General features: G+C 42.8%; 1 protein-coding gene across 1 annotated transcript; it reads right to left on the bottom strand.

The window, feature by feature from the left end:
- Window positions 1-3,985: 3,985 nt before the first annotated feature.
- On the bottom strand, window positions 3,986-8,461 carry tent5ba (terminal nucleotidyltransferase 5ba). Its single transcript, XM_056443892.1, has 2 exons — window positions 8,049-8,461; window positions 3,986-5,541 (listed from the first exon to the last, which is right to left on the bottom strand). The coding sequence occupies exons 1-2, from the start codon at window positions 8,202-8,204 to the stop codon at window positions 4,513-4,515; spliced, it is 1,185 nt and encodes a 394-aa protein (XP_056299867.1). The 5' UTR covers window positions 8,205-8,461; the 3' UTR covers window positions 3,986-4,512.
- Window positions 8,462-18,462: the final 10,001 nt, after the last annotated feature.

Genomic DNA, 18,462 nt, shown 5'->3' with positions numbered 1-18,462 from the left:
TCCCTTTTATAGTTGAACAAGGCGGATGTTATTTTATTCTATTTAATCTTTCTAGTCCCAACTGACTGATCTTTTTTTTTTTTTTATAGAAGCCGACATGTGCATTATGTATTTTGCAGAATTTATGACCATGTTTTTGGTGTATAAATGTTAGGATCATGAAAAAGACCATCTGGTACTTTAATAATGACAATGACAATCACATGAATAATACAAAAAGTATTGCATGCGAATTGCATGTGCAAACACTAAAGACCAGGCTTTAGAAATGCCGACACTGAGTTGACAGTTGCACCTCAGACATGACAGTGTTTGGATTGGGAAGGAGTGGAGGATCGGGCCGGGCACTGCACCCCTCTGTGGGTAAACTCGACACACTGCAGCCATTCATTTGGCGAGGCTCACTGGATAAAGTTAGGATTGTTTGTCAGCGTGCTGTAATGCCAGGAATGCTCCGCGCTGGCTCTCCCTGTGTGAGTGTCTCTCACACTTTATTTTGCCTTCAGCAGCAGTTTGGATCTGCAGTCACCACCCCCCCGAACTCTGAAATGAAATAACAGATTATATTTCTCTCCTGCAGGCTATTTTGGTACCTTATTTTATCAATGCTAAACCAGAAATTAAACATATTTGGGCGCGACAACTTACCCTGTCTGTTCAGTGTTATCATCAATCTAAGAGTTTGGTGATATCATGTGAAACTCAGCATAGCTCCACCCAACGTACACCTGGTTACAGGTCCAATACACCATCGATGGAAACATCGATGTGGAGGCGCAAGTCCTTTCATTTACATTTACTGTCAAATAAAAGTAGTGGAGTGAAAAGTACAATGGTTCCTTTTGCACTGCAGTGAAGTAGAGGGATAATGTAACATAGAAGTACCTCACATCTGTACAGTACTGGAGTAAATCTGCTTTGTTACTTGAAGGCGAGATCATTTTTTAGACAGCTTTAATGTTTGAAGGCCTAACAATCTTTATGACTTTGTTGCTGTCCGGATGTTCATGTTTTCATCCAGGTAGAACTCTCTCCACATGTTCATGTTTCCAGACAAATTTCTGTGTTTCAGACACATTTTCATGTTTCCAGACAAGTTTCTGTGTTTCAGACACATTTTTAAGTTTCATGTTTTCAAATAACTTCAGAATTAAAGGCTTTTTATTCAGAAAAGAAATATATTCAACCTCTTATAGTCACCGCTATTTAAAATACCCTTGATTTGTGCTCAAGTTAAGTTAAGTTAAAATGTTGGAGCTACATGGTTTTCACCTGACAACAGTAACTAAGGCTTTGTGGCTTATTGTTAAGTAGGGGTTTCCTCTTTATAATACACCAGGAGATAACTATGCCACAGTTGTTTGGACTCTTTCCCCTCATGAAGAACGTGTGGACATTTCTCAGAGCCGTACCCCAGCAACACAGCAACGCAACACAGCAACACACACATCTCCTCCAGCTGAGGCTGCAATGTCAGCTTGCTTCGATCATTCAGTTGAACTAAGACATGTGTTTCCCCTTTGCACCCTCTGGATGATGTCACATCCACAGTCATGTGCTTCCTGAGAACAGCTTAATTTAAAACAGGAGGAGACAACATAGAGCAAAAATAATGCACCAAGAAGAGGCCCGAAGTGAAAAGCTCCCAATGGATGGTGGGTTAGTGGGACATTATAATCGTTTCCTTTTGGTGAATAAAGCCTTTTTTAAGAGAGGTAATAGCACAGATACAGGGCCGGGGCAAGTTTGATTTTTGTTGTGACAAGAAATTGTGAAATCTCTGTCATTACAGCGTCTCTGTCCTGTCATCACCTTCCTTTCACACAGATGTGTGCACAGAACCTCAGCCGACACGCACACTCTCCAAATTAAAGCTCAAATTAAATGTCTGCTGTTATGTTAAACTGCTTCTTGTGTTTCTGTGAAATCCAAGTGAAACATTTCTTTACTGGTGGGCAGTGAAGTTATCTTGCTTGCAAAGAACGAAATATGTTATATTGATCATAAAAATATTGTTTCACTTTTGTGCAAATATTATAAGAAAGCTGCGAGGACACACCCTGAGATGCTAAACACTCACATCTGCTTGTACAGCGAACACAAAAGGAGCACCGTACAGACGGGACGTGGATGTAGTGCCAGAACAAGCAGAGCCGCGATCATGACAGATCACCAGGATGTTAGATTTAAAACTCTGGCCTCGAGTCAGTAAGAACTCATTTCCAGTATGTTGAACGCTGAACTGTGCCCTTGAGTCCTCTCCAAACATTTGTAGCCTTTGATGAAGCAACTTGCTGTTATTCTACAAAGTGGAAGAAAGGATCATCATGATCAGGGAAAACCGCAGATATGGACAATGAATAATGGGTTATAGTTAATAATCGCTGTAGGTTTCCATAAACTATATCTCAGGGGAGGAAGGTGTATTGGAAAAGCCGGTTAGGAAACAGGCCGTCTCTTAGGTCCTTTGCAAAAAAAAAATGGAGCAGCATAAAGAAGTCATGAAGTTGAGCATGCATGTATTTTTTCACTATCGGCAAAGGTTGAAAAATATAGAAGACGACATCATCTCCACTGGGGCCGTCAAGACTTCCCGGAGTCATAAGGGCACGTGTCATTTTGATTTTTGTATGAATCCAAAAAGTCAAGTTCTGACTAATGTGAACTGAAGATTCCAAAGTTGCCCCAACTTGTAACAAGTCAGGATGGCTTGAGGGGCGCTCCGCTGATTTAGTTTTGCACTTTACTGAAGAAATAATGAATCAAACTCCTGCCCTCAGTTTGTAACCCAGGCTTACCGTTAGGAATGTGTAGTCTCCAAGGCCAAGCCGAGATAGAAATAAATAAAATCTCTCAGACATTAGAAAGCTCAGACATCACACAACTATTTATAAGTGGAGTAGCATTCACCAGTAAGTTAACTCATCTTTGTATGTGCAATTGGCGGAGTTCCCTTTTTAATGATAGGAAAGTTGTACCAATACATCATATAAGGGGGGGGTTATTAGCTATTGGAGAAGGATCCAATATCAAAATGTAGGAGTTTCTATTAATTATATTATGCTCACAGCAGAGCACTGGCCTGCAGGTTCCCCTGAGGTTCCAAGATAATAGAACACAAAGTAAAAGAATGTCATATTGGAAAAATTAAGTCCATTACTTTAGCCTGGCTCTGGTACGGCCCGTTCCCAGAAACCCTGTATTTAAGAGATTAATACAAAAGATAAGGCAGTCTGTGTATACACGCTAAAATAACACCACATTTCTCATACCATCTTTCAACACCCAACTTAAAAATCTAGTTAGAGCTCCATGTGGAGATCGAGTGCCTCACATATGGCAAAATAAACGGTGTGTTCCCACTTTGCACGGTGGATGTAAATGTTGGCCCATGAATAACCACGGCTTTGCTAGTAATCTATAAGAGCTGCGTCGTTTCCACCATCTTAGTCTTTTAATAAAGTTGATCATTCCAGTTTAAGATGTTTGGACTTCAACACTTCAATAAAATGACATGGATGTGGACTCAGTCAAGCAAACAGGGCTGGGTTTCCAGAAGAGCAACGGTGGGAGAACAGGCCAGTCTTTGTTAAAAAGCTTTAGTGTCGCAGAGGAGAGTGAAGCCATTGTGCTTTAGAAAAAGCCTCCTTATGGTTCATGTCCTCAGATTGTAATGGATCCTCAACCCAGTTTAACAAATGCAACTCACTCCAGCCGACAATATACGCATTTCAAGGGATCTGGTTACTGGAAATGAACTGCCTCGTCGTCGTCAGTTTAGCAAGTACAGCTCAAACTACCAAGTCCAGGTTTAATGAACCTGCTATTTATGAAGTCCATGTGAGAATATACACAAGTTGACTGTGAATGGTGAAGTAGTATAGGCAACCAGTTTAATCCAACTGATGCCCTTAGAACCAAAGGTTAAAACGTCAAGGATTTTAGGCCACGGTTTAAATAAAATAACCACGATACAAAAAATAACTGTAGTTTCCATTATTTTTAATTTCACAAAAATGAATGCTTCTGTTCTTGAAAAGAGAGACAGAGTACTCGAGTAAACACTGAATGCAGAGTTCTCACTTTACAGATGTTTTAGAACATGTCATTGTTCATTTTAGGCACTTGGAATTATAACAGCATTCCCTTTCTGAACAACAAATACATCTTTGGTCCAGTTATGTCATTTAAAATAAGAAAAATAATAATAAAGCCAGACTATGAAAATATCACCAGCTTAAAAAGGTTTGTTTCCGCATAATATTTTTTTTTTTTTTACACATAAAGCTTCATAAAGATACTTTATACCTAAAGAAGGTATCATCTCTACATCTCAGAAATGACCAGCAATCTCACAGATGTTTTGCAAGAGAATACGAGTGAGAAAAATGTCAGCTCAATCAGATGTACAGCAGTACAGGATTGTTTTAGTCAAGTCACATTTGGCATGAATGGGTTTCATTTTTTTCTTTTTTTAATTCTTTATTCGTCTTCAGTCCACCTTCAGCCAGTTCAGCTACAGGGCAGCCACGTCCGATATGAGTTACTGCACGGGTAAAGCTGCGGCGACTGCACGTGTGCAATATAGTAATTACTGAAGTTGATGTCCTGCACGTACGCAGCCGGCTGGTAGTAGCACGTGACATTCGTTACCGTGGGGATGGCGTTCTGCTCAGCCAGCACCTTCAGCGCCAGCATGGAGATGAGGCTGAGCGTCTGGCGCCGCTCGTGGCCCATCAGACACACGGTGCTCTCGTTCACCACTTGGTGAAGAGTCATCAGGCACTCGTACCGTTTGTGCTCCATCCCAGAAAAGTGGTTCTGCAGGTAGGCCTCCAGTTTCCTCTGCTGTTCTCCGATGTCGGAGAAGTCAATGAAGAAGCGCGAGCACATGTAGCGCTGCAAGTGCTTCATGTCCACCTCCGAAGAGGGCGTGAACCCTCGCACCAGCAGGTGGCAGTACTTCAATAAGCCGCCACCTCGGATTTCCTCCGGGCTGCGCGTAGCTATGGTCCTCTGACACAGGTGGTCCATGGCCTCCTTGAAGTCCCCGTACACACTCTCGCCGATCACAGTGGGGTGGAAGCTCTCTGACATGGGCGTCTCGGAGCAGCGGTCAAACAGCAGCAGAGAGTCGAGGCAAATCTGGAAGGAGTCCACGCTGAATTCAAACTGCCGCCGCAAAGAGTCCACAAATTTTAGCTCCACATTTTTGCCCGTGTTGTTGGACAGCGAGATGAGGCTCCAGCGGTCCGTGTCATTACAGACTTTCACTAGTTTCTGTACATAGGCCTCTTTGAGGGTCAGCGCCGAGATGCGCTCCTTCGAGACTCCGGCTGGCAAGAAGTCAAACAGGCAGTCCAGCACGACGTCCTTCACCAGACGGAAGGCCTGGTCGTCTTTCAGCGACACGGCGAAGATCAGGTCCAGGTCCTTATAGCCCAGTCCAGTGTCCTGATGGAGCACATGGCTGGCAGCGGATCCGTTCAGCCTCACGTCTTTAACGCACACACCCCTCTCTTCCAGCCTCGCCCGCACCACCTGAACAGAGACGAGACAGACACAGCATGTCATTAGGGAAATAGTCATTTACACTGGTTGAGGAAAAAGATACATTTAAATGTATAATTTTTTTATTGCAAATAAACTCAACATAGGCTTAGAGGAAATCAATACCTTGTAATGGCAAGATTAATATAGCTGCATACAAAAATCCATTTAATCACCACAAGCTTCAGTTTGAATTTAATCTGAAGAGCTCAAACAGTCAACCTACCACCAACAGATAATCTTATCATATCAAACAGTGATAAAACATATAACCCTGACCTGCAACTAAACGCAAGTACACACCAGTGGCTGGAGCATTGATGGCCTGCCTTTAAAAAATTAAAAAATAAAAAAGATTCAGCTCAACGTCACAACCTCAGGTCCTTACAGGTCAGTGGCTATTGCCTTCTTTGTCCCAGTGACCCGTTTAAACTGTCTCGGCTCAGTGCGGCCACATTAGAGGATGATCTACAGCTGAACATGGTGTGCTAATATCACTGCTAGCAGTCACGACGTGGAAATGTCAGAAATAAGACAAACGTATGCAGCTCAGTTGCCATAAACACTATATTAGCGTTTTTCAAAATGTTGGGAGCAAAGTTAAGAGGAAGCTAAAATAGACTGCATTTATCTAGCAGCTTTCTAGTCTCCTGACCACACGCACAGATTAACCAATTCACACAACTCACTCAGCCTTCAGGAGCAATTTAGGTTTGAGTATCTTGCCTATAAGAACACTTTGGCATGCGGACTGGAGGAGCTGAAGATCGAACCACCGGTCTTCCATTTAGAGGAAGACGGGCTCCATCTCTGAGCGACAGCCGCCTCGACAACAACTCAACTAAGAGGTTAGGTATTTACTCAGTGAATGTACCAATGCACGTAGCAGACTAATGAAAGCAAACAAAGGCTGAAATAAATTTGCTGTTCAAACATGTAAAACCTGAAGTCAAAATAGTTGTCACACACAAACACAATCCTAAATCTCCCCACTGGCAGTGGCCGCTTAGATTAGTGTCTGTTAACTCCCCCCCCCATGGTGATGAGATAACAAGCTGCCGCTATCTATACATGTACATACAAACATTTAATAAAAGGTCCCTCCGGCCAGGAGAGTTTGAACAGATAACATGATAAATGCATAACTTGGCAGTAATAGCATTGTAACCATGCATCCATAAAGTGGTGCAGATGAGGTTCAAATTCCAAGCAGAAGAAATAATATTGTGGCGTTAATGCGCGATGTGGCCGGTCAGCGCAGTCGGAGCCACACTCAGGGTTTAGCCTCCACTTGATACCTTCCCTCCCGCTGGCCTCTGACGACAGGTAGCCAGACACACTTGACTACAAGTGAGAGATTAGGCCCCATCTGTGGAAGCACAGGGAGGCACCGACTAGCTTTACACATGTTGCCAAGTCCTGCTCATTTCTGAAAAAATAAAAAAAGGATTTCATAAAAAGTGTGTGGGGGGAGGGGGGGAACAGTGCAAGGAGCAGCGGTACATCGTGTTCCCCACTGAAAAAGTTGAGAACAGATCGTTATCTGACCTGCAGTTACAGTCACGTCTTGGACTCTAGAACTCAGTGATGCTGCAGTGGATGTTATTGCAGCCGGTTTAACCCTCTAACCTTGCAGTGGGACAAAGGTCCACACACAGACAGTGTGATGCAAAACAGAAAAGGCACAACTACATGACATGTAAAAATATATATATGTGGCAGATTTGAGCAGAATAAAAATGATATGAAGTTTCCATAAATCCAGGAGAAACAGAGTCCCACATTTGGGGCTAACCCCTGTATTTAAGTCTCTAGCACGCTCAATGGAGCATATTCATCTTTACAAAAAACACAAGTATAAAGCTCTGAGCTTCACGTGAGTGTTGAGCTCGACTTGAATATATCAATGTGTGAATTAAACGGGGGGGAAAGGACTTCGGAAGACGCTATATGTTCATTCTGAAATTCCATCATGGCATTTATGTTGCCATTAATACTCAGCCAACTATCAAGAGGCATGCCAGGAGAAGGGAAATGAGATCCAGCCACAGTGTAGAAGTGACTGGAAATTTGGAGGGGCCATGGTGTCAGTTTCAAACATTTTAAAGTCAAACCAACATAAATCTGAGTTTGCCCAGTCTGTCGTTTGACAAATTAGAATTAAGCATTATTTATTTGCGAGTCATCAAGATGTACAGATGTGTCTCAGTTGCCTTCAGCTGCTTTCGAAACAATTTTAAAAACACACTAAAAGAATACATTGTAGAGAAAGACACACAAAAGTATGCAATACGTCATGAAAGTCCAGGAGTAGCCTACCAGGAATAATCGAAATAACCGAGATGTTGTAAATTAAATCCTGAGTTTGGTCGGGGGAGTACATGTACGTATTTAATTGTGTCCTGCGTTATCACTCTGAGATAATATGAACAAGTGACGGAAGGATAGTCAGCTGGAGAAGATTCCACCTCATATGTGTTAAATTCGGATGATGTTACCTGGACAATCTGCCGCGGTTGCACCGACAGAGTGGGGAAGTTTCCCCGGCCGTGGATGGGCACCGCCTCCCCCAGGATCGAGTCCAAGCGCTGCACCTGATCCCAAGACAACACGCAGAACCGCCGACTCTGATCCGACGCATCACCGCAAGACATGGCGAGTATATCAGGGAGAAGGTAGAAGAAGAACAAGAAAAAGAAGATAGATATCAGGAGAATGTGAACGAGCGCTTCGTCTTCAGCTGAGCTCCTCTCTCTTCAACGCAAGTGAGATATTCCCGTGGATGTCAGCGGCGAGGGAGGTCCGGTTAGTACTGAGGAGGTGAGGAAGTAGGACACAGTGTGTGGAGTCGGAGGTGCTGGAGGTGGGAGCTGCCGTTTTCCCGGTGTGTGCCGCTACAATCCGGTGAGTCTGCAGAGAACCGATTCATCAGAGGGTTTAAAGCCTCCTCATTAGCATGAGCCCGGTGATTGGCTGCTGCGTTTGGTCATTGATTATGCACGCCCCTGTCTGCAGGACCTGCCCTTTCTGTGACGCATGAGACAGACTCCGCCCCCTCCGCTCTGCTCCGCGTGCACCGTGCACGCTGACAGGGTTTTCCTTCAAACAATCATCACGATTAAAATGATCTTTGGTTGATCTCACGCCGCAGCGATGGGAGACATGAGCGTTAAGTCATCTGCAATTTGGTAATTCGTGTTTTAGGTTAAAAAAAAATGGCAGCGGTCTGATTACAGCTGTCTGCACACAACCTGCATGATGGCTTCTTTATTTGCTCAGAGAAAGGTCGAGGCCTTGCTGAAACTGGCACTTTAACAGAAGCAAACAGTTACTTAGTGCGAGCAAGATTATCCAGAAAACTAAATGTTCCTGTCCCAAGTTTTACTAAACAGACGGCTCGGCTTATGAACCCTTAAAGAAGTCGTTGTCTACTTTCCACCAGTTGTATTTCTACCACTTGTGACCATGGATGAATAAAGATGGTGGGGTCGACCACAGTGAATTGTGTTCATGTTTATTTCATGTTTATTTGAATGATGTATCGAGATCTGGACAGGTGAAATGAACCAATAGGGCCAAAGTCACAAGTCAAAGCATGTTCTGCATTCATGTTCATCATCATCATCATCATCACACTTTTATTACAGACTCAAGGTCCAGATAGTACAAAACATTACAATACATACAAACCCACAAGCAAAACACAAACAAAGAACTCCACATGCCTTATAAAGAGACAGCTGTACCAGTGTCTCCACAGCTGGGACCGGTATTGTTCCTATTTGTCACAACAACTTAGGCCTACATGTTTGTATTTCTCCTCCGAGCTAAACCGTTTAACATCATTCTAAAACCCTTTTTAATGCTGATTATAAATCATTGCCACAGGCTTAACATCGTCTGAATGGCACAGGGGAACACATTAGCCGATCCACAAACATCCATGTCAGGTTTGTTGTCCGATTTATTCTAATGAAAATTTAAATAAATGTATATTTAATGAAATTATTTTAATAAGCCATGTAAAGGTCAGTTAGTGTTAGCCTGCTGAGCTAGGCTGGTTTGAGACTCGCTTATCTTATTCTGATTGTTTTTAGCTACTGCCTTCTTGATGTGGTAAAAAAACTAGATTTTGGAGCATTAATATTTATTCTGTAATTATAGTTAAAGGAATGAGTAAATGTTAGTACATTCTTGAGCTGATGCCATATAAGGGGGCAAAGTAGATGGGAGCTTTTGGAGGCCACGGCTAATTTAGCAGTGAGTTGCGTTATTTAGGAAATGCAAAGTGAAGCCTTTTAAACTATCAACATTTTCCTCAGACTCATAGAAACTCTATAAAAAGTCAACTATTATTATTTGTCTCCATCCACACCAACATCACAGTGTTTTTCCAGTGTGCCCAATACGGAATACTGTAAATAATAATACAAATGTATGTGTTTTTCTAACTTTTTTCAAAATCTTTACTTACAGTATCTGATTCATAAAACAGACTCCATAGAAAACTTTAAGAAAACCATCACCTATTTCCCTGAAATCCAGGAGCCGTTTGTCAACCGCAGAGTATTTAAACTATGATAGCAAGCAATTAAACGTTTATAATGTTGCTTGCCACATATTCTTATAGTTCCTTATCATTTTTAGTAAATGGCCTTGTTTAAAGTAGGATGGCCTTACCTTTGAGTCGTTTGTTTATTCAGCCGAAGGGAAAATAAAAATGTCTACAACCCCAATCATTCATTCAATTAGCCCACGATTGTGCAGGGGGTTTTGAAAAGGCTCCGATTACCCGTGATGCCCTTTAAGCTTTCCATTTACGTTTTCAGATACCTCACTGCCCCCTCTTTCCACTCTGGCTCCTTATCTGTGGTGCAGAGTGCTTTTTTATTTGTTTTTGGTGTAGATACAGAGACATTCCTCTGGTCTGAATGGAACATTATGTATTTTTATGCCTAAAACTGTACGCAGTGGTCCATCTGAAGCACACACACATACTAGCTTGCTTTGATTGCTTTGTTGAGCTGCTGTCCGATGCATTCAGTGACCTCCAGTTTATGAATGTCCCAAATCTTTCAGTCTGTTAAAACACGAGAGGATTCTATATATCTGATCCTATTCTGCATGGAGTCTAATATATGTTTAACTTCCCCAAATATCCTCCAATCGAGGACCTGACACAATAACAGACATGACTCTTTGTGTGGTGAGAAGCTTTTGCTGGTGCGTCATTTGTCAGTGAACAAGACAGGTGAAATCTTCAGTAATTTCCTCTTTCTAAAATGACCCCAAAATGTCATCATTTATAAAATCCCTAACAAATCATACATGTGCGCACAGCATGTTAGTGCACCTGTAAAATGTTAACGAGCGAGTAAAATTCAGTTCATGATTGATCTGTGTGGGTTTTTTAGTGATGCAGCAATAAAACCCGCAGCGGCCGACACACACTCTTACGCACATTGTCTTCCCTAAACATGCACATGTGCGCGTGTGTGTGTGTGTGTGTACTTAGTTCACATCATTGTCCACAACACACAGCAGGAAGTTGACAGTGTTCCACAAGCCTCCGAAAGGTCTGGGTCGTGGGCATACTGTGGATTTAGTCTCCGCAGAAGATCACTTCAAATCCTGTGATGTCAACATAATCCTGTTTCCCCGGCAACAGCATCCGCTCCGGTTGTCGGGCAGCTGGGCAGAGGCGTCTCCAGCTGAGAGGCCTGCCAGGTGCCGATGTCAGACATCTGCGTCATCCGATTATAAATAACCCTCCATGTGGCAGCTGTGCATCCTGCGAGCAGAACCAGCATTTACCTGAATGCGAAACACTTGGGAACGAGGGAACAGTGACGGGAGATAAATGTCAGGCCACTTGACATTCTCAAGTTCCCTCACAGCCTCAGAGGGAGGTCACACGGATGTGAAGCCAATTCATTCATGCAGTGGAACTAAAGCATTTGACGCAAATCAGACAAAATAAAAAAATAACTGCTCAAATGTGTTCACCACTTTGTGTACATGTCACCTTTTGTGAGTTCAGGATAATGCCCCTGGATCCTCTGTTTATCCCTGAGTTGACATCCTGCTGGAGCCATGACAACTGAGACTGTGAGCCTAGTAGGCGCGGTGAGATAGCCAGTATTCAAACACACCTTAAACAAATGGTGCATTAGACAGGCGTATGTTCCACTCCTACGCATGAGGAAACAATCTGCTATTGTCGTGAGTAATATCAATGGAAGTCCTTTTAAGACTTTTCTTCTTCTGTTTGTTTTTTTGAAAAAGGAATTCAGACAGTCATTTGTTTTGTTGTCAAATATTTGTCTCTGTCTTTTCCTCTGGCCCTTTGGCTTTTCTCTCAAGTGTGAGGAAACGATTGGACGTGTTTTAACCCTTGTGTCGCCTTCGGGTCAATTTGACTCGATTCAATGTTTAATGTCGGTGTTCTTTCGGGAGTCAACAAACAAACATAAAGTACCTCACACTTAAACTCGGAAAACAATATTAATTCTAATAATTTTCTGGAGATTTTAATAGCTGGGGTCATATTGACCTCAAGGGTAAAATATGTTAGTAAATATAAAGGTAACAGGAGGGTGAAACATTGAATCGGGTCAAATTGACCCAAAGGCAACACAAGGGTTAAAAGCCTGGCTGAGAATCGATGATGCCAAACAACAAGCGGCCAAGTGTTACAATCACCAAGCGTGCGAAGACAGATATAATTATTTCTCCAAGAAGACGCCCCTCATCTGTCACGAAGGACATGTTATACTGGACAGGTCTTTGCTATTATTAGAGTGTGCCTCATGGGTGACTGTGGACAGTATTGCAATAGCTAAAATAGTGATGCAGCTGCTGCAAATACACAGTATGGCTGTCGTTACACTGCTTGTTTAATTTTACTTTGTGAATTAATGAAAAGTTGAATTCTCTCAGAGTCTGTTGCCAGGCTCAGTCCACCACGGCTGCAGATAGCCTGTCTCTATTCAGCCGGGTTGAGTTGGTTAGTCAGGCTGGACCTCCGGGGCCTAAACCTGCGGTCCACAGAGTGTGTGATAAGAGAGGTTGAGTTTACTTCTTTAGATCGCTCCGGAGGACAAATCTATGACACAGTGGAGCGAGGTTACGCAGGCAGCCACGCTTCTGACGTCAGACTCTCTCCGCTGCCTGCTTGATTGATTATAGGAGTGCTTGGCACAGCCGACCGGTGTACTGCTGGGAAAAAAATAAAAACGCACCAAAATACACTCAAGCTTTAAGTGGCATTATACATCAGCTCCCAGCTCTGTCCACACCTGCACACTAAAATGGAAAAATACTTAGTGGAGAAAAAGCAATAAAATAATGGCCTAAAGTCAAATACAATGTTGTTAAGCAAACCGTATACACTATTTCCCAAAGATTATGGTTATGTTAAGACGTGATCCTATGAGTCATTTTGGAGATGGTTTTGTGTTATAGGATGAATTTCTCGTCTTTTTTTTGTAGATTCCCCAGCACTGAGAGCTGAGGCAATATGTTCCACCTCCTCCTACTGCTGATGCATAGTTATGCCATCGCTGGAACAGTTTCTTTACAGAAGAGAGATTATTGCAGTAGAAGCACTCTAAAGCTCAACGGTCACATATAGTGTTCTGCTATGTATTACGTAAGGCTCAGCTCACTTTACTCTATAAGGATGTAAGGGAGAGGGAGGGTTGAGGCTGAAGTTGTGTGTTATGTCAAATACATTATTGAAAGAGAAATAATGTAACTCAAATAGTTGCTGCTGTTTAGAAACATGGATCCATATCAAACTAGGAAAGATGAGAGATTCCTTTAGATGGTGAAATTTCTCCAATAAATTCTCAACTTGTGTGATAACTGAGAACTAGGGGGGTCATGCATACCTTTTCCACTGCATCTCCTGTATGCTGAATATATATTTTCTTACTACTGCTTATAGACGAGCATGTGTAGACGGTACGGCCCTGATAATAAAACACCCTCACCTCGTCCTGTATATCCGGGACCTCCTACTTGCACTGGGACGTCCTTCCTTAACTAAAGTTGAAATCATGTTGTGCAACTGCACCACACCCATTCCAGTGAGGGTACCTTTAGCATACCATAATGTCAAATACTACACACAAAAATAAAATAAACCCTGGTTGGATTCACCTCTCAGTGGTGGATGGTTCCTTGTTAGTTCTCCATTGGGGGGATTCACCCCTGATCAAATGCGATCCACTACCCTACAGGCACAAAGGAACAAGTTGACAGCTGCATACGATGTGCAGATACCGCCGAGTACACAAAGTGTGACCGTAACAGCTTAAAAATGTTAATTGTTCTGTAATTTTCTCAACACATGTGCCTGTGGTGGACATTACATATTTGAAAGCAACCAGAGAAGAGAACTGGCTCTTTGCACTCTCTCTCTCTCTGGAGCGTTTACCAGAAGTGAGAGGGAACCCCTATTTAGCAGCAAGCTCCGATTTCATTCCCAGAAATCCTGCTCCTCAACCCCCCCTCCTTATCCAGTAGCTGAGAGAATAACTCCACCCGAGGGGCGATAAAGAGTGCAACACGTTGGGGAGCAACTGTGTGGATTCACTGGACACCATTGGGGTCGAGCTCAGCCGCAAAATGATGCGGTTCCCTCCGAGATGATGGCTGTTGAGCTCTTGATCATATCAGCGCAACATGACTTCAGTAACCGATACTGCTCTGAAAAAGTCATCGAAAATGTATAAGCAGCACATTTCTCAGATCGTCGTCCAGATTCCTTTATTCCTCCTCCTGGAAGGATTATGGGATCGGTCAAAAGTGTATCCCATCATGCATGCAGTGGGCCTGGATCTTCCAAGAGCAACAACCAAACACGTTTTGATATCAAATAGGCAAACCACACTAATTAGATTAACATACCTATGATCGGACATTTTCCAAATTCATGGCAGGTGTTTGTGAATGTTGAATAAAAGACAACGTGGATCTTTTTTCCGTAGCTTTGACAGATTCACACAAGGTTTCCAGGTGAAGGGTTGAGATTTATGTAGCAGTGTAACTGAGAACAGGCAGCAGGCAGGCGTGTTGCACACATGGCCAGAAGCTGCTCTGAGTTGCATTCTGTGTAGAGCGATTGGCAGCAACATCCAGCCCAAAGTCTCGCACATTCTATGGTACCTTGTGTTTTACTCGAAAATATCTGCTGCCTTTTCTCCTCTATATCTAATTGCTTTTTAAGCAATGAGACATGAAGCATGTATCCTGTTCTTTCCTCGAAAAACTGCACTGTGGCCTCCGTTATGAATTTAAACACGCTGGGAAATATGTTTGGTCATGTCCCTCCAGTGACTCAGCAGCACAATCTATCTCTCCGTCCCATTGCACCACCTCTTTTACCTTCTCCCTTTATTGGTGCCGCCTTATAAACCTGCGCCGTGACCAAGTCCGACATGAACTCCAGTGGCCTTTATAAAGCAGGTTATTGCACAACCATCTGCACTTCACACATCTCATTTGTTTGCACTACACACATACACACACATTGCATTTCATTAGCTCTGCACTCATACACACACTTTGCTTTTTGCACTCTGTCTATATTTAATATTTTGTGTATTTGATTTGTCAGTGTTGTTGTGTGTTGTGTATGCATGTGTGTTGTATATTTACATATATATTTTGTTTTGTATTTTACTTTTATTTTACTTGTATACTTCTATATCTTTCATCCCTGTTTCTTACATTTTGTGTTTTGTTTTTACTCTTGTGTGTTGCTGCTACTGTCACGACAAATTTCCCCTTGGGGATTAATAAAGTATATATCTATCTATCTATCTAACCATCATCTGTACATAACCCCATTCCTGCACTGTTTGTATTTGCACATTATGGCTGCCACAAAGCTCCACGCAGTCGTGATATTAGAGTCATTCAATGGAATACAGGAATATTTAACCAACACAAATCTTATTTGTATATCAACTACGTGATAAAAAGGTATTCAAAGCGGTATTTATTCTCACTTTTCAATGACTTGTGTAGGGCACACATTTTGTATTTACATTATTTAAATGATAAACGTGTCAGCGATCAGAAACTGTTCCGATGTGAGTGAGAGATAGATGCTCACTGGTGAATGTTGACAGAGAAATGTTTATCCGTGTTGATGTAACTTTCATGTGCTGCAAAGCAGATGGATTGAGGCCTTATCAAACTGCATGATAATGGCTGCTGTGATAAGGTCTGACCCTGTGGTACCCTGGTACACTAATTCAGCTCCATGGCACATATTCAGGTTTCCATGGGGAGCTCTTTCCACTCCACCACGCACAGTCGACCTTTTTCCACTGCAAGATCTCACATCTTCTGACTGATTATTCACTTATCTAATCTGCATGTTAAAAAAATAAAGTATAAATCAAATACAAAATGTTGCAGATATGGTATCTTGGAATAGAGGAAATAGTTTATCTGATAAATTGTGAGATAAGAGGCCATAATCAAGACCTACATTTAAAGATTATGGCTTTTATGAAAAACAACCGTAGTTGGATGAAATCCCCTCACTGACCGTCAGATCTGTAACCCGACACGGACTCTTCTCTAATCTTTCCACAGACTGGATCAAACTCGAACCGCCCGACGGATAACACTGAACTGATCGATCATGATCTCTATGTGCTAAAAGGCTTTCGCGGCTTTTTAGGTGTTCACACGTACATTGCCACAAACCACCCTTGTTACACTCAGAGACATCCCTGGAAAAGCAGTAAACAAACACAGTTTAGTGCTGCACAAACTCCACACGCGGGCGTGCGCACGTCGCCATGGATATTCTCTGGAGAAATCTTCATTGTGTTTTAGTTTGAGCTCGTTTGCATGAGTCGCAAACTGCGGCTCTGCTCTGACCCTTGTTAGGGGGTCAAACGCATACGTGTGTTGCATACATCCACCTGTACACAAGTATGCAGGAAGGCAGGCTGTTTAATTGTGTTCTGAATCTTAACCACTATGTGCAAGTTGCCCACAGGATTCATGTGTTTCCACCAGCTGCAGCCCGGCAGCTGGTTGGCTGTGCTCAGGACAGGCCTGATTATATCAAGCTCCACTGCCCGGCACAGACGCACTTTCTGCTCTCGAAATCACAGCATCAAGTGATGTTGACGGCAGCCTCGACGGTGAGTCACCTGTTTTGTTCACAGAGGTGCTGCACTTGTTCTCTGGTTAGACCAGCGAACGATGAGGAAAAGACTTGTGGGAGCGTGACACACGACTGCACATGACTGCGGGGCCCAACGTGGCTCCCTGAAGAGGAACGAGCACAATGAATCACAGAGCGGATGACAGCCGCGGGGGAATTGTCAGAGGATTATTTTCTTGGAAGAGCTGGAATTGATGAGTTTGAAGTGAAAGGCGTGGCTTTCAAGGCTGTTCGATAACTGTGTGTTGCTCATGCGTTTAAAAATAAAATAAAATAAAAAGAGAAGGACCCAGCCAAGTGAAAGTGTCACATGAGACAATGAAGTCTGGGCTAAGTCTGTAGGCTATAATAAACACTTATCTCTTGAAAAGGGTAGACGGTTCGGCCTTATACAGGCGATCCCCTTCTACTTAGTCAAATTAATTAAACTTTTTGATGAAAATACATCCTCTTCTTCTAAAACCTAGCAGTAAAGCAGGCCACTCATACTCTCTGACTGGGCGGCCATCTCGGTCTCTGTGCCACACCGTTACGGGTTGAAGAGCTTGACACACTCCTGAAAGCGAATAATCACCTGCAGCCAGCGAGGACTCCTCGTGTCAACAAAGCGGACATAAACTAAAAAACACGCTGATGACCTACATTCGCCGGTGTTGTTAACTTAGACTGATCTTCAGATTGCTCTTGTGCAAACAAGTGTTGGCCTTCTAGGCAATGGAAAGGCTGTGGTCGAAATGCAACACAGCTGCTGAGGCGGTGGGGCTTCTGCCTCCAGCGAGACACTGAGCCAAGAGTCTGACCATCTGTTTTATGTTAGCTTAAGATATACAGGTATACGGACTTGCCTCAGCAAGGAGTCTTTTGAAGTCAACTGATGTATTAGATCCATAAAAAGCTTTGGAAATACATTAAGGGGATCAAATGTAATGACAACTGCGTGGTTCTGTTATGCATCCATGACAGTCAGATCGGTAGCACTAGTCTTCACACGTCTTTTTATTCCTGTACTTATGTACATATTTTTCTCCTCTGGCAACTCTTCTAAAAACAGTGAACATTTCAGAAAAATAACATTTGTATTATAAAGCATTAAAAGGAAAATTGGCAAATAAATACAACTATTATTTTTAAACTGTGTGTGTATATATATATATACGCACACACACACAGTATACAACCCACAATTGTGCATTTAAAGCATGGCGAATCAAATCAGCAGACACCAGCTGCCACATGCAGACACCTCTTCCAAAGAAAGAGTGATTCTGGAGGACCAAAAAACAACATTCTCACTTTACTGCAGCCAGAAGGGACAGTTGAGTGAAGTCACAGTCCGACCTCAGCTGCTGCGGTGCATCCGTTGTGATCGCTGGCCTTTCGGCTCTTTTTCTCCTGTTTTCAATTTCAATAATTACAGGCAAACCAGCTTCGTAACAAAGTAGAACCCTTGGCACAGAACAAGATGAGAACCCGATGGACCAACTCGGGCGCATGCTCCCTGCCCGTCGGTCCACACTGCAGGAGCTCTGTGTTGCTGGATCCCTGCCTGTCTGAACGCATCTCTTCATAGTTTCCATGAAGGAGCTGTCAGAATGGATCACTGTACATCGTTACAGCTTGACATTGGAAGTCGTTCTAGTTTAAATAAAGTGAACACAGAGGTTTTCAATGCGATTAGTGGGTCTGTATAACATCAGAATAAAATGTCAAAAACCAAC

The sequence above is a fragment of the Pseudoliparis swirei genome, chromosome 22 (assembly GCF_029220125.1).
Source record: "Pseudoliparis swirei isolate HS2019 ecotype Mariana Trench chromosome 22, NWPU_hadal_v1, whole genome shotgun sequence".
In the NCBI taxonomy this organism is placed as follows: Eukaryota; Metazoa; Chordata; class Actinopteri; order Perciformes; family Liparidae; genus Pseudoliparis; species Pseudoliparis swirei.
The sequence above is the reverse complement of the archived record's forward strand: the minus strand, read 5'-3'. Positions and strand labels throughout refer to the sequence as shown.